Source organism: Aphelocoma coerulescens, chromosome 4A (assembly GCF_041296385.1).
Source record: "Aphelocoma coerulescens isolate FSJ_1873_10779 chromosome 4A, UR_Acoe_1.0, whole genome shotgun sequence".
Classification (NCBI taxonomy): domain Eukaryota; kingdom Metazoa; phylum Chordata; class Aves; order Passeriformes; family Corvidae; genus Aphelocoma; species Aphelocoma coerulescens.
The window spans coordinates 4,880,986-4,897,321 of NC_091018.1; the positions used below are offsets into that span (position 1 = coordinate 4,880,986).

Consider the following 16,336-nt stretch of genomic DNA (forward strand, 5'->3'; position numbering starts at 1 on the left):
ACTATATCCATATGGCTATCAAGGCAGTTTGTAATTCCATAATTGAAATCATAGATGACTGCTGCAGCATCCTCAAAGGGGCTGGGGGGTTTTTTCCATGATTTTTGTTTTTCTACTACCTACCCTTTCTTGTCACCCTAAACATTTGCTGGTCTTACCTCAAAACTGGTGCTCTGACCCCGCTGTGGCTTTTGTAGGGGCACAATATGAGGTGTCCCAATTCAGACGCTGCTTTGTGGTCCTACCTGCTGGAGATGGCCCTCAGAAAGGAGAGGAAATTGCTGTTGGATAACATCACTCCCCCCACCACAGCTGGCACTGGCTGGTGCAGATACATGTTTACATTTTGCTTAGAAAATGTAAACACTAATCAAGCATTAAAGTTAATGGGGCCTGGGCCCCCGGCTCTGCTGCTGGCACTGCCCTGGCTGCTGTCCATCTCACCCCACTCACGATCTGTGTTTCCTGGCAGAAAAGAAGGATAATTATTTATTCCTTTCCAAAGAGGGAAGGAAGGGACACGGGGGAGGGTCATGTAAGGACAAAATATTGTGTTACTGGGAATAAACCCAAATCCTATCAGCCTGAGAGAAAGGCAGGAGTGGGTTGTTATCCCAGGTTCCACTGTGGATGTGATCACTCAGTACCCTCTATATTTCCTGTTGTCATTTCCTGCATCCAAACTCAGGCAGTTTGCTGGGAAAAGCCTCTCCAGTTTGCCATAACACAGGGATGGGATGGATCAGCAGCAAGTGCAGGGGACGTGAAGCAGCATCCAGTCCTGCCATGGCACACACAAGCCACCTTTCAGTTTTAATTCTCTGTAAAAAAGACTTTGCTGTTCCTGTTCCCTCTTTATGCTCCACTGTGGGATGAGCTGGTCACCGAGATGACTCCACCAGTGCCTGGTCCTGCCGTGGTTGTGGCCGTGGCTGTTCCAGGTCTTTGATGGCAGATTTTCCATTTTCCCTTTGCTCGGCCCTGGTGAGAGCCAACGGCGGCGCTTCTAATTAGGGAGGGTAATTTCTCCCAAACGGGTCCTCTCCCTTTGTGAGCCCGTGGGTTTGCCAAGAGAATAAAAGCGCCCTGATTGTCCCCTCCTTTCAGCCCTTCCCCTGATGAGGAGTGTTGCTACACCTAATAAATTAAAGGACACAAAGTTAATGAATTTTTCATTTGAACTCACAGCTAGGTATGGATTAGCGAGGCTGACGTTGCTGAAGAGCTCAGAATTAGGAAGGGTCCTACAGGGACATTTTCCTCTTTGCTAAAATCTTTTCATTCACCTTTTCAAGCATTATCTTGCTCGGGAGAAAGAGTTCTTTTCACGCCGTATAGCCCGTGGGGTCTGCTTTTTTTTCCACATAAATGTGATCATTCATTTTGTTTGTCTAATGGATAAAAATAAAGGGCAGTGTGAGTGACATTCAGACAGCCTTTCTCCTCAAAGAGAAGGGATTCATAGGATCCTGAGCAGCGCTCCGGAGCACACTGAGCATTCATAGTCCCAATTCCTTTAAATTCCAGTTGACACCAGCGGAAGGTTGGTTTTCCTTCCACTTGAGCAGGGCTGGGAGCTGCAGGCAGCTTGGCCTTGTAAATAAAACTACACCCACTTTACTTAAAAATTAGTTTCAAGTTAATGTCAAAGGATCGGTGCGATTCAGAATTGCTTTCTGAACATAAATCTCAAAGGATTGCAGCTGCTTTTAGTGGGCAAACTGATTTCTGCTTCCTGGAGCCAAACCTGCACACGCTCCATTCGGAAAGAAGATGCTGTTTGTTATCCCTATATTCCCTGCCCAAATTAAACCTTTTCCTAAGAACTTTGATTTGCCTTCACTTGCCTTTTGACACCCTGAAAGACTCATTAAAAGAGTGAATTGGGTTTTTGGTTAAAACCAGAAGCTGTTTGAGTGCACAAGAGGCTGGGGAGGGTGGTGGGACTGGGGTCACTTCCCTCATGGAATCCTGACTCTGGACCAACCCACTGAAACCCCGTTCCCAGTGAGCTCTGGCTTTCCCAGCCCCCAAATACATGGCTGAATTAACTTAAAAATAATTTCTAATTAGAACAGAACCAAGTGGGATCGCCTGTGATGCTTCAAGACAGGATGGGGAGGAGGGACAGAAATCACAACAAAAATTTAAAAAACAAAGGGAAAAAAACCCACAATAAATCCCACCAGGCTCTTGCTAAAGCCCTGGTGTCTGTGACACGTAGATCCATGGGGAAAGGGGGAAGCTGGAGCTGCTGGGCAGCAGGATGGACGGGATGAGGATGCTCCCTGCAGCCACTGGTTGGGGAAACTTTTCCCAGCAATCTGTTTCTGCCTCTGGGCTTTCACCACGCTTCACTATTAAGGTGGCAGTGGGTGTTTCCTGGTGGAAGAGTGTTTGCCCAAATCCTCCTGTTGGGATCTCACTGTCCCAGTTTCACTGTTCAAACTGGAAATGACATTTTCATTCAATTTCTGCCCTAAACCTTTAAGTTTTTTTTGCTGAATGCTTTTGTTGTAAGTATGTTGCACCTATAAATGCATTTCAGCAGCAGATTATTTTATGCAAAGAAGGTGCAAAGGCCTGTGGGAAGAACCTCTTGCCCATTTCAAGCAGAAACACCCCATGCAGCAGAGATTCCCCCACTTCATAAATAATTTGGGATCAAAGATCCTGGCACTGGGTTAGGCAAGGGTGAGCGTAAATCTGGCTTTAACTGAGATTCATGTTTCTATTAAAAAGTAATTGCAAAGAACAAATCCTGATTGTCTTAATAACTGATATTTATGTCCCTCAAGCAGCAGAACAGATCCATCATTTTATACACAGTTCTAAAAAAAGGATTGGCACTGCTTATATCCCTTTTTCCATTGCTGTTCCTACCCCTGTGCCCCCTATTCCCTTGTCTTGTATCTCCCAGAGCCTATACAAGTTACCTGGAATTCCCTTTCCTGACCTAGAAACCACCGTCACCTTCCAATTCAGGTAAGGAAGAGCTGCAAAATGATCCCAAGGAGGGAAAATTTCATTTCTGCTCTTAGTGACAAGTTTCAAAAACCCCAGCACAAGTGGTGATGAACAACTCCCGTGCCTGTAGACCTGCCTGTGTTTGCACCATCTGCCAGTGGGAGTATTTTGAAAACTTTCGGGGGTGGAGGAAGGTTGTTCTGGAGGGAAATATTCCTCTAAAGATTTATTTTGTGCAAATCTCGCTGTCAAACACTCCAGAAACTGATGCCCTTGTTAGTGGTGTTATAACCAAGGTCTCTCCTGCTTTGATGGCAAAGGAGAAGGTTCCTCAGCAGCTGCCAAGGGGGCACCTTGAAGGTGCAGACCAAAGTGGCAGAAATTAATCAAAATTGTTAGTGGAAACTAATTATAAATGATGTCTCAGGGATTCAGGTTTTTTGCTTATAGATTTAGCATTTCCTTCTGTCTTCTTTTTCCCCCAATACGAGAAGAAAGTTATTGCAATCTGTTGATGGGCATCAGCACGGGCTGGGAGCGAAATTCCTATGACTGCTTCTCCAGTTAAAATATTTCCAAGTGCTGCTCTTCCCTCTTTTTCAAGGATGACTACTCTTGCTGAGCATCTCTGTGGGTTGTTTTCTGATTTGTTTTTTTTTAAAGTGAGTGTAACTTCTTGGATCAGAGAGAATTTCAGTGTATACATTTGCTTTGTGGCACTTCCTGATCTGTCCAGGCTGATTTGCAACTCAAACACTAAGAAAATATATTAATGAAAGTCCTTTTTAATGGAACCAAAAGAGATTCCAGAGGAAATATTCAGAAACAGCCAACGTTTTTGCATCATAAATGTGCTGTGTTTCTTCCTATTTCCTCCATTCATTATTACACTCGCAAACAATTCGTTGTTGATAATTAATATTAATTCCATCTGCTTAATTGACAGAATTACCAGGGGGTGATGAGATAGGCTTCCCAGTATTAAATAATTTTTACCAATTTGTAGTGCTCAGCTTGCTGCTCTGCTGATTTCCCAGTTGCTCCCTGTCTCCTGCATCTCCAGGCAGACACAGGGGGAATCAGGGATGTTCGGAATCCGCAGCCGGAGCGGGCAGAACGACGCCTTCTCCAGGATAGCACCGAGCCTGTGCCTGATTATCCAGCCACAGGATCCTCCTGCTGCTGCTGGAACACCAGAGATTTCCACAATACATTGCTGGGGTACATCCCATGATGTTCAATTTCTGTCTAATCAGGAGCTTTCCTGCTCAGCTCAACAGCGCTGCTGGCACTCTTCATCGCCTTTGTCCACACCGGTGTTTGCTGTGGGGACACACAGCATTAATATTTTCATGTTCAAACCCAGCACAAATTACATGATCAGTCTGAGTTTTTCTGAGCAAGAGCTCAGAGAGACCCCCCAAAAAAATTTACAAAAAAAAAAAAAAAAAAAAATTAGTTTCAGTTCTAGAATGAAGACCAAATATTTAGCATGTGGAACGGAACGAAACAACTCCTACTGAAGGAATTTATTTTTTTCAATTAATTGAATTTGTAAAGGCCCTTTTCTTTTCTGTAATACAAGAATAGTTACTCCTAAAAGGACATCATTCAGTGATGCTATTACTGCACAGGTGGTTCTGGAGTGCAAAGACCTGCGTTAGCACCACAGATGTCCAGGAACTGCAGCAGCTCAATAACAGCCCTAAAAATTTGCTGTCTGAACCCAACATTGCCCTTTTACACCAAAGCACCCTCCACATTTCAGCCCACACCTAAATTAATGTTTCTTCCTCATTTTTTACAGTTTTTCTCATTTCTACCTCCCCTAAGTTGTGCTGTGCCAAAGCACACCCAGCTGGGCACAGGGGAGGCTGAAACCCTTCTGTCTGCTGAGCCTTTTTTGGCTCTCCTGTCTCCATCCTTCCCATTGCCCTTTCCTCATCCCTCGGTTTTGCAGAACAGGAGGAACTTTCCTTGCCCAGGAGGACACCAGGAACCCATCACTGCAGGGCTGAGATGTCACACAAAGAGCTGCCCTGGGGACACCTGGCCCTCTTTGGGAATTACAGAGTATTTCAACAGGGGAGGTAAATGATGGACAAAGTCCAAGCAAGAGCATTGAATTCCTGTTTAAAAGGCTGTGAAACCTCATGGAGCTTTCTTTTTTAATTTTCTTTTCTTTGTCTTTTTTTAAGTTTTTGGTTTCCATAAAGCATTTGGGGTGTAAAATTTGGGCTAACTGATTTAGCCATGTACCTTTTCTCACCATCAGCCCAGTTCTTCCTGTCCTCCCATGACCAAGTATCTCAGTCCCTGCTAGGTACCACATATTAGTTAACATTAAATCATGTATTTCTATTTATGTGATACTAATCCTAGCTTGGGACCTACACTAGGTTCTTAATTCTTTGCAACTGATAATATTTTATGTACATATATTTATTTTTTAATACTCTATTACAAAACAAATAAAAAAAGGATGTGAGCAATATAGCAGACAATAAAATAAATATCCATGACATCATTATTTTTGATGCCTTGGCTTTACTTTTCATACACTTGTAATAACTGCCATTTTAATGACCTGTTATTTTCATTACCAGCTATCAGATCAGATATGATTTTGAAAAAACAGGGTAATTTTCCAGAGTAATTTGTTTGGGGTAATAGTAGGAAATAACACACTTAATGATTTTACATATTTTATTTTCACAGCTCGTCTTAAACAGGAGTTACCTCAAGCTCAGTCTTTGACTAGCTCACAGGAGCCCAGGGCTGCTGCTGATTTGGGAGGTTTTGTCTCCAGACTGAGCTTTTTCATCCTTTAGAGTTGACAGAAAGTTTCTTTTCTTGCCAGGAAAACTCAGTGTAAATCCAGCCATTTGTGGTGACAACCAGAAGTTTTACAGTGGTGGAATGAGACCTTTGAGGCTGTTTGGATGTTTGTAAATTGTCCCTGTTCATGGGCACTCATTAATGTACCACAGGCATCTTAGGACACATGGGGAAATTAAGATGTGATATCTTTAGAACAGATAAAAAAAAAATATTCCCAGTGTTTGACTGGGCTGTAAAGCCCACTGTGAGATGTGAGAGCCAAGCAAGGAGCTCGTGGTGGCTGAGCAGCCTTGTGGAGCAGGAGAGGTGTCCCAGCAGCACAGCGCTGTGCTGGCAGCCTCCAAAATGGTTCATTTTTTGCATTTCAGCTTAAAACCTCTGAGGACTGATGATGGACACGTCTGATCTCTGTTTGGGCTTCCCAATTTCTGCAGCTGGTCAGTGTTGGGGAAGGGAGATCGCTGGTGCCTTCGGCTGGGTCATCTGCTGCGATGTCATTCTGGGCACGGCTCAGGCTCCTGATGTCACCTCTTCCTTTCTGGCTGTTCCACAGCTATGAGTGAATATTGTGCTGGTTTTGTGCTCTCATTGCCAGCACTGCCCTCAGAGCAGCACCTCAAACCAGCCTGATGCTCTGCCATTTTCCCTTCTCATTCCAGTGTTTGTTATGGGAACGAGGTATCATAATTTTAATGCCTGGTGTGGCCTGTGAAAGATCATAAACATTTAATAGACCCATAAACACTGACTTTAACCTTTTCACTGTGCTGTAGCTGGACTGGCCCTGCTGCCTGGCGTCCCCCAGGTCACCACTGTGGACACGAGGGATCAAACAGCACCAATCCCAAAAAGGTCAGAGCAGCCCAGTTTATTATCCTCTCCCTTGGAATATATGAGGCGTTACAATTCCTGCAGCGCGTTTTCCTGGCTTAGGTTGGGGCAAGAGGAAGAAATGGCATGGAATAAATCCCTTGGGAAGACAGCTGTGGTGACTGGGATGGAAATAGGCACTCACTGAACTCATCCCTTTTAGCTCTCCTGTGCCCACAAGAAGTAGCAGCAGCTCAGGATGAGTGGTGTATGTGTTTTCTTGTAGGAAATTAGGAAAAAAACCTCAAGTCTTTTCTGCTAAAAGAATTGCTTGGTATTCTTTCAATTGACATGCTTTATATTGGACAAACCAGCAAAAGTATTTTATAGTCAAGGATGAAGAATGTTACAGAGCAGGAAATGTTCACGGGGAGTTTGACACTTGGAGATCAGCTGGAACTGGTGTGCAGCACAGGAAATGGGCGTGAAGCAGGGCAGAGTTTCATTTCTTACCTGGATTTAGGATGGAGGTCCTGAAAGGGGCATTCTCTCTCACCAGACTGGGTTGGAATTGTTCCAGCACTGTTTCTGTCCAAGGAGTGGCATTCAGAGAGATTCCACAGGGCTTGTTCCCTGGAAGGAAAAGTCCTACACAGAGGGCTGAGAGCCAGCATGGATGTGAGATGTGCAGGTTGCTCATCTGAGTGCCCAACGCCCTGGAGTCAGAGATCACAGGGAGGGGAGCCCAGGACTTTTCCCAGTGTCTGTTATGCTCATCTGCCTTCCATCCTGGGATGGCTGGGAAGGGGCCACGATTTTCCCAGGTCTAGCTGAGACAGCTCCAAGTGATGCTTAACCACAAAGGTTCTCCACCACAGAGAACTGTAAACTCAAAAAAATCAGAGTTTGTTGTCTTCTCGTGCACCATCCTGAAAAATCTTTGAACTTGGGCCTTGTACTTGAAAGCTAATCCTGTTATAAATATCTTACTATGCAACTGCATATTTTTCTGAGCAAACCACTGCCAGCCACATCACCATGCATTCATTTCTGCACAGATCTTGTTACAAAGGCAGATTTTCTGAGGCTGTACTACAGCTTTACTACACTATGAAGAACATACGAGAGTAAACCCCACACCATTATATTTTCCATTAAAAACTCCTCATGGCTGAATAACTGGGAGTGTGTTACATCCTCTCTCTGCCGCAGTTGGCAGAAGTTTGGGTTGAGCAGGGCAGAATTTTGTGTTTATAAGGTGCTGTGTTGGGTTTGTGTAGCATCACCTACAGAGATCTGCCCACTCTATTGAAAACAGGATTTGTACAGAAGGATTCAACTCTGCAAAAGCTTGACATGGACAGAATTCCCACTGCTGAATTGTTTCCTTTGTGAAGAATTTGTATCAAAGATAATAAAGTTTTAAATCAATAGTCTGAATGTATGCAGAGCTATAATCTTTGTAGATTTGGTAATCCCCCATGACATTTACAGGACAGTTTCTGCAAACTCAGAATTCCAGAGCTGAATTAGCATTTCTGAGGTGTAGGAGATCCCCTGTGTCTGTGTGATGTGTGTGGAGCAGCAAAGAATCATCAACTCACATCTGACAGTGCTTGTATTTAAGCGTTAGCAACTCCATTTCAAGATTTAGGGTGGAAAAAAGAGGCTGTGGGTGATTTTCCCTGTCTGGGAGTGTTTTCTGGCAGGATTTTGGTTTTTTCCCTGTCTCCCCTAGCTGTTTGGAGCCTCGGGAAGCCCGGCATAAGGCCAGCCCTGCTTTGCCCCCGTAACTCACAGAATTTGTGCCGCAGAGTTGGACCCCCAGCACCTGCTGGGCGCCTTTCAAGCTGCTTTAACTGGATCACAAGTCCCCAACTGTAGATAGATGTAACAGAGACTAATCCCATAATCTGGACAGAAGTACAAACCCTGGATGGGGAGCAGCTCGTGTTACCTCCAGTTGCCCTTCAGTGATGGTGGGGGAGCTCAGACACTCTCATCTTCCCCAGCCATTTTTTGGTGAGTAAGATCTGTCGGCTGATTTGACTTGATTTTTCCTTCCCAAAGTCTGAAGATGAATATGCGAAACAAAACTTCATGCTTTGGCCAAAAAGGAAAACAACTTGGGTTCAGAAATGGTGCTTCTTTGCTGGATAAATATTATTTGTACTCAAAGCACAGAAATCAAGGACTGGCATCGTTTAAAAAAAAAAATAAAATAAAATCCAGTGAGGGAATAATGGAGCAGCATTTTGGGTGTCTAAATAACACTAGGGGTGAGGAGAGCTGCTGCACAGCTTTTCACAGTCCCTGTTTGAAATACCCCCATTTTCAAAGCTACTTCAGCAGAGCGCAGCTCCTCGGCATGGTGCTCTGTGCCAGCAGAACATCGATCAGGAGCCGCCGAGCCCAGAGCCGCCGGTCGATGGCTCCGCAAACCCAGAGCTCCCAGAAATGAGATTTACCATTGCCTTTTTAACTTCTTGTTGACAGGCTCTCACCAGTGACAGCTCTTCCTCGCTCTGCTCTTTCTCTCCCATCCCAAGATTTAATAGTGTTTTACCACTCTAATTAAGGACGTGATTCTACAAATATTTGCAAGCCGCCGAGGCGCTCGCTGGGAATCGGGAGCCACGGATCCACCTACAGATCCCATCTCAGCCGTGTGCAAACCATCCCTACTCATCCCCACCACAGAAAATGGGAATTTTAAATCCTTTTGCTTGTCCTGCTTTCCCAAGTCTTTCAAACTCAGCCCAAAACCCACTTGGGGTGAGATTTCCTGTACTGCTCTTCAGCATAGAAATCTGGCTTTCTCTCCATGACATTAAACCAAAAGTTCTTTACTTTGGCCCTTTCCATCTCTTGCAGTGTTAACAAAAATAGATGCTTATTGCTTTAATAAAGGTTTTGATTTGGAAATTATTTACCATTTAGACTTTGTATGCTCTAATTGCTTTTGATTCTTTGGAATATCTATAATGCAAAGCAGCTGAAAGACTGAGGTTTAAAAATGGGCTCTTGCACATTTGAAGTAAATTTCATCCTGCAATCAGTCATAAAGATCTTAACTGCAGCTATCACATATCCTAAATATGTAATTGCTGTGGAGCCTTTCCAGTCTATTGGTTACAGGATGCTGGAAAAAGGGGAATGGGAGTACAAATGTAGGCCCTGATGTCTGTGGGTTTTTTGGGGGGATATTGAGCGGGATCGGTCACCTGCCTGAAATATTGTATTTTTTTTTTTTTTTCTAGGATGGAACCTTGGAATTCAATTGTGCAAGGACTAATTAATAACTCCATTTGCATGGTGAGCTCACTGGATTACAGAGAAGCTGCTCTGGTGAGGAAAGCAATGAATTTTGTCTGGGTTTTGGGATCAGGGCGTCCACCCCCAGCCCCATGTGCTCCTGAGGGAAGGACTGAGGTTTTAAATGTGCCTCCATCCACATGTGGATCTGCCCCAAAATCAGTGGTGGTTTTGGTACATGGATGCAGCCCAAGAGGACCAGGTTGCTCTTACCTAAAAATACAGAAAGGAAAATTCAAAATACTTGATTTTGAGAGATTTTAAAAACATCTTGGTCAAATATAGTCTAGATATGGATTGGCTAGTCCATATTTTGAATGATCTATAAGGAATGGCACCTCTGCTTACTTTTAGTAATTTTTTGCTTCCAAGAGAACCCTCTCCCATGTCCTGGCCATCTTTAAAGAGCACAGCTTACAAGCATTTAAAATTTAACCCAAAGGAAGCCTCTGTTTCTTTTTTTTTTTAGTATAATATGAAAAGTATGGAAGATTCAGCCTCAAAAATTGCTAAAGATGTTTAACACTCACCATTAAAATCACAAAAACAGTGCAATTTATTGTTTTCAGAGAAACGCTTGCTTTCAGCCCTTTCTTTAAAGGATTGTGTGAGATATTTGCATACTAAATTAATGTGAATGGCTGCTAAGTACACACCAAAATTCTTCCATCTGGGAGACACGGGTGTGCAAAGGCCAGGCCACTTGGGTTCTTGAGGAGAGTGGAGGGAGAAGCCCCCCCAAGCCCAGAGGCTGCTGAGATGGAGCTTGGTGGTGGGCAGCTTATGTAAACCCTGGATGTGCTCGTTCTGGAGCTACTTTTTTAAAACAAAGCCCAAATTTGGAGTCTCTCATTCTTATGATTCTACCCCGTGCTTCTCTCCACCCCCTCCTGAGGTCTTTTTTTAAAAAAATCCCTAAATTCAGAAGGTAACTGTGAAGCTGAAGTTTCTCTCTCTGCCCTTGGTTTGGTCGAACTTTGGGATGCTGAGCTCCACCCTGATGGGCTCAGCACCCCGAGGCCTCCCCACGCTCACCATGGATGATGGGCAGTGAAGAAGACAACAGTGATCTGTACTTAACATTAGGTGGCACAAAAGAGTTTCCTTTTCCTCGCAGGAACACTGAAATCGATGGGCAATAACCAACAGAGATTTTCCTTTCTTTAAACAAAATTCTCCTATTTTCTCCAGCTTTCCAGCAGCCTTTGAAATGCTTCTGTTTATAAACTTACTTGATTTCGTCTTTCATTGCATCTCTTTTGTCTCAACCTAATTTGTTTTAAAATAAGACATAACCCAGCCCTCGCTGTGGTTGTATTTACAGAGCAGCCAAAGGGCTCTAAAACGGGCTAATTTCAGTGAAACGCCTTCTGTCCCTCCTCCAAACCAAGGCTGCCTTTAAGAGCTTTGCCTCTTAGGGCCCTGCATGTTCAGAGCCACCGTGACCACGCAGGGCTTGTTCTAAGCTGGAGCTTTTCCTCCGTGTCCTCAGCCGGGGCTGTTTACAAACCACGGCTGTTTACTCCTGGTTTGGTCCCCACGCCACATTCATCCTGTTCCTGGAGCTGACTGAAAAAACGGGCTTTTGGGGGTTATATTTCCTTCTCCTGCTGCTGTAATCCTTCTGGAGAGAGCTGGAGGTCGTGGTCCTGCTGCGGAGGCAGCCGGGCTTCGCTGCCCAGCGCAGGGGCGGCCGCAGGCCCGTTGCCCCCAAGGCCGCGGCGCTGCAGCTCACAGAGATTTACCAATGAAATAAATCACTTTTATGGTTCAGAAACAATGCATCGCCCACTGCTCACATCCCAAATCCCTCTTGCTCCCAGGTACAGGAGGGTTGGTGTGTTGGCAGTGCAGTGGGAAGGCGCCTGTCCACTCGCGTGCTGCTGCTGGTTATTGAAGACGAGAGCTCGCTCCCTGCTCGGGTCGCTTCTCAGGATTCCTAAAGGTAATTTTTTCCCCCCTACACTGCTGGCAGAAGGGTTGGGTATTGTTTTCTCCAAGGTTCAGCTTCAGAAATGGGGAAAAGAAAAAAAATAAAAGGCCGTTTCGCTGGCGATCCCTTCAAGTTCTTGCTGCTTCCCTGCCTCCCCCAGCACCCACCCGGCTGCCGGGGCCGGAGCTTCCCCGTTTCACCCCGTTAGATGTGATTAAGTGTTATTGTTCCTCCCGCACGCCGGGGGGAGCGGGGGGCGGCCCGGGGCGGGGACGGGGCTCGGGGCTCGGCGCTGCGGCCCCCGCGGCCCCTCCGCTCCCGGCGGCCGCGGCCCGGGCAGGGTGGGCGGGGGGACGGGCGGAACAAAAGAAACTTCCCCGGTGCCCCGCTCGCTGCCGCTCGGCGGGGCCGGGACCCCCAGCCGGGGCCGCGGGGGCTGCGCGGGGGCAGCGAGGACATCCCCGGGACGCGCACAAATATTGCTACGAACGGAATGCACCGACACGCGGCTCCGGCGATGGACACACGCCGCCCAGCCCCGCAAAAGCCGCACAGACCTTTTTCCACCCCAAAAGCGCTTTTTCCACCCCAAAGCCGCGGCAGGTGTCAGCGGCACTGCCGGGATCAGCCCCTCGAGCCCCCCTGGCCGTGCCCGGGGCTGGGGGGGTCGGAGGAGCCCCCGCACCCCGGCTCGGCCAGCGCACAAACCACGCACCCGCAGTTTTCCATCTATTTTGTTTTTCTTTCGTAAAAATGTTTATTTAAACCTTTTTTTTTTTTTTAATTTTTTTTTCCTTTTACAACAATAAAATATTGCGTCAATATAAACCCCTTGACTAAAACTGGTCGACAACCAAACGTTACAGCCACTCGTGTGTTTCGTTATTATTTTTATCCGACACCCATTTAGGCTTCTTTTTTTTGTTGTTTCTTTCTGAAACGTTTTTTTTTTCTCTTTCTTTTTTTTTTTTTTAACATAATGCGGAATTTATTGAAAATAAATAATTGTTGGCAACTGCAATAGGCAATTTTGGATAAAATAGTTGAAAAAAGCAACCTTTAATGAAAATAGCGTTTATTATACATCAGTTACTAAATGAATAAACTAAATGATCTTTCTTTAAATTAATAACTTCCAAAAAACGTTTAATATACAAAACTGTACAGTTATAAAGTTGGCAGAAATAGGCAGGTCCTCAGTGTCGAGTTTTTTTTTCTTTTTTTTTTTCCTCTTAATTTCTTTTTTTTTTCTTTTTTTTCTTTCTTTTTTTTTTTTTTTTCTTTTTTTTCTTTCTTTTTTTTTTTTTTTTTTTTTTTTTTAGCGCTTACTGAAAAATACTTGAAAAATATAAATGTCGAAAGGAAAAAATCTGGAGGAGGGCGGGGAGAGGAGGAGGGGGTGCTGCGCGGGAGCTGCGGAGCGGGGACCGGCCCGGCCCTCGGGGGGCCGCGGGTGCAGCCCCGGGAGCGGGGGGAGCCCGGCCCGGCCCTGCCCGGCGGCCCCGGGAGTGCGGGAGCAGCGCGGGGCTCGGGGGTGCACGCACACACACACACAGACGGACAGACAGACATACACACACACACACGGACCCCTCGCGGGTGGGTGCGTGGCCACCGCACCCCCCGCCCTTGGGGACAACACAGCCACGGGCTGGGAGGGACAGGGGGAGAGGGGGCGGGTACAGCTCAGCACTTCCCTGTGCCCAAAAAACGGCTCCCGGCGTTAGCATTTTAGTGACTTTGTTTTGGTGGTTGGGTTTGTTGTTTTTTTTTTTTTTCTCCCTGTTTTATCGGTGATTATTATGATTATTTTTTTCCTACCTCCCTCCCCCCTAGAAAAGGTTTTCCACAAATCCAGCATCTCCCTGTGACGCGGAAAGAAGCTCAGCGTGAACCAAATGCGGGCGTTTTCTGTCCCCTTCCCTCCCTCCCTCCCCCACCCCCCCGACACCTCATTCCTCTTCACTATCGAAACAAAATACAGAGAAACCGATTTCCGAAGCGAAAGCGCAGAAGGATAAAGGTGTTTTACTACAGACCTCTCAGTCTGGCGCTGATCAAAAAGCCCAACTCATCTTCGGAAAGAAAAAGACTGGCAAATGCCACGGGTTTGGTTGTGATGCTTAATTTCGGGTAAATCTCTTAGAAATAATTATTATATATATATATAATTTTTTTTTCCTTGGGAGAAGAAGGGGGGGAGGTCAGGCTTATGACCAGACCGTTCTACGGTGTTGGGAAGTTCTTGAAAAGGAAGAAAAAAGCTGCAACGAATAAGCCTGTTCTTCACATCGGTGCGGGGCTCCGCGGGCGCGGAGGGAGCCCCATCTCCTCGGGGGGGGTGAGGAAGGGCCGCGGCCACCCTGCTCCGGCCCCGCTGGGTGACATTGCCGGTGCGTGGGGAAGGGAGGAACGTTTGGACTGCTCAATTCGATACAAATTAGGTCACAAATATTGTGTACAGTTTGTAGTAAAACACCTCAGACATTTAAAAACGCTATATAAGTCTTTAAAAATGCAAAACTAGTCTATTGTAAAACAGATTCACCTGAAATACAGCTGATATAACCAAGGCGCTGGAAGGTTATTCATAGGCACACATCTGTCTTTCCTTTTCTGTCGGGTTTTTCATTCTTTTTTTTTGTTTTGTTTTGTTTTTAAATTTTCTATTTTTTCCGTGGGTTTTCCTTTTTTTTTTCTGTTTTTTTTTTTTCTTCCTTTTAGTTTGGATTTTGTTTTGTGGTGGGTTTTTTTGTCTTTTTTTTTTTTTTTTCCTTCATCCTAGCGGAGACCGAAAACAAACCTTGTCTGCGAGTAAACACCGTGTGTGATCAGCGGAAAGGTCGGAGAGAGGAAAAAAATATTGCCGAGGCGGCGGCGGGCGGGGACCCCTCGCCGCGTCTCCCGAAACCATAAGTTAAAGCCCGGCGGGCAGTCCCGCGGCCGGGCAGTCCCGTGGCCGGGCAGTCCCGTGGCCGGAGCCCGCGGTCAGAGGTCGTGGCAGGCCGTGTCCGTTTTCACGCCGTGCGAGTACACGTCGTGCTGCGGCTGCTCGCCCGGCGGGGTCATGCGCTTCTCCTTCTGCCGCCGGTTGCAGAACCAGACCCGCACCACCTCCTTCTCCAGCTGCAGGCTGTCCGCCAGCGAGGAGATCTCCTGGGCGGCCGGCTTGGGGCACTTGAGGAAGTGCGTCTCCAGCACGCCCTTGACACTCACCTCGATGGAGGTCCGCTTCTTCCTCTTCCTCCCCTGCGCCGCGATCTTGTCGATGCTCGTGGGGCTGCCGGTGGAGGAGTCGGCCTCCTCCAGCCACTTGTTCAGCAGCGGCTTCAGCTTGCACATGTTCTTGAAGCTGAGCTGCAGGGCCTCGAAGCGGCAGATGGTGGTCTGCGAGAAGACGTTGCCGTAGAGGGTGCCCAGCGCCAGCCCCACGTCGGCCTGGGTGAAGCCGAGCTTGATGCGGCGCTGCTTGAACTGCTTGGCGAACTGCTCCAGCTCGTCCGAGGTCGGCGTCTCCTCGTCCGAGTGGTCCTGGCAGTGGTGGCCGCCCAGCTCGCCGTGCTCGCCGCCGGCCTCGCCGCGCAGCCCCGGGTGCAAGCCCTGCCCGGCGGCGGCGGCGGGCGGCGGGGTGAGCCCTCCGTGCTCCAGCATACCGCCCACCGCGAACCCGCCCTGCGAGTACACACTCAGGGGCTGCCCGGCGGCGGCGGCGGCGGCGGCGGCGGCGGGGGGGGCGGCCAGCGAGGCGCTGTGCGCCGGGCTGGCGCCCCAGGCGCTGGGATGGTTGGCGTGGGGCGAGTGGTGGGAGACGTGGGGCGAGCGGTGGTGGATGATGGCGCCCAGCTGCAGGTCCTCGCGGCCCGGCTTCACGTCGGGCTGCTCCAGCGGGCCGCCCGCCAGCGCCGCGGGCCAGGGCGCGCCGTCGCTCAGGCTGGTCACCCAGTGATGCCCCAGCGGGTGCCCATTGCCGGGGACGCCCTGCAGGTACTCGCTCTGCAGCAGCTTCTGCGGGCTGCGGAACGGGCTGCCCTGCTGCATGCCCGCGCCCTCGGCGTGGGCGAGCGCGCCGGCGCCCAGCAGGCCGTAGGGGTTGGAGGCGGCTGTGGCCATGGCCGCGGCAGCCCCACGAGTTATACTGTGCCGCCGCCGCCGCGCCAGCCTTTGACATCCACCGGCACGGCGGCCCGGCGGCGGCCGCGCCAGGACTGGCACCGGCGCTGCCCAATGGGAGCGCGCCGCCGGCCGAGCGGGCCAATGGCCGCGGCGCGGGGGCGGGGCGAGCCCGCGGGGGGCGGGGCCGCGGGGCCGCGCGGGCGCGAGGCAGGAAGTGAATCACTCCGCCGGCACCGGGGGCCGGGCGCGAGGCGGCCCCGCCGCTTAACTCCTTCCGCGCCGGGCGGGGAGCGGAGGGGCCCGAGGGGGGGGCACGGCTTAAATGGGGGAGCGCCTGGGAACGGGGGTGGGGGGGGC

The 16,336-nt window shown here is 48.3% G+C and overlaps 1 protein-coding gene across 1 annotated transcript; it reads right to left on the reverse strand.

Annotated features, from left to right (window-relative positions):
• Positions 1–13,812: 13,812 nt before the first annotated feature.
• POU3F4 (POU class 3 homeobox 4) lies at positions 13,813–16,041 on the reverse strand. The gene has a single exon (XM_069015072.1). The coding sequence runs from the start codon at positions 15,974–15,976 to the stop codon at positions 14,855–14,857; it is 1,122 nt and encodes a 373-aa protein (XP_068871173.1). The 5' UTR covers positions 15,977–16,041; the 3' UTR covers positions 13,813–14,854.
• Between the last annotated feature and the right edge of the window lie 295 nt (positions 16,042–16,336).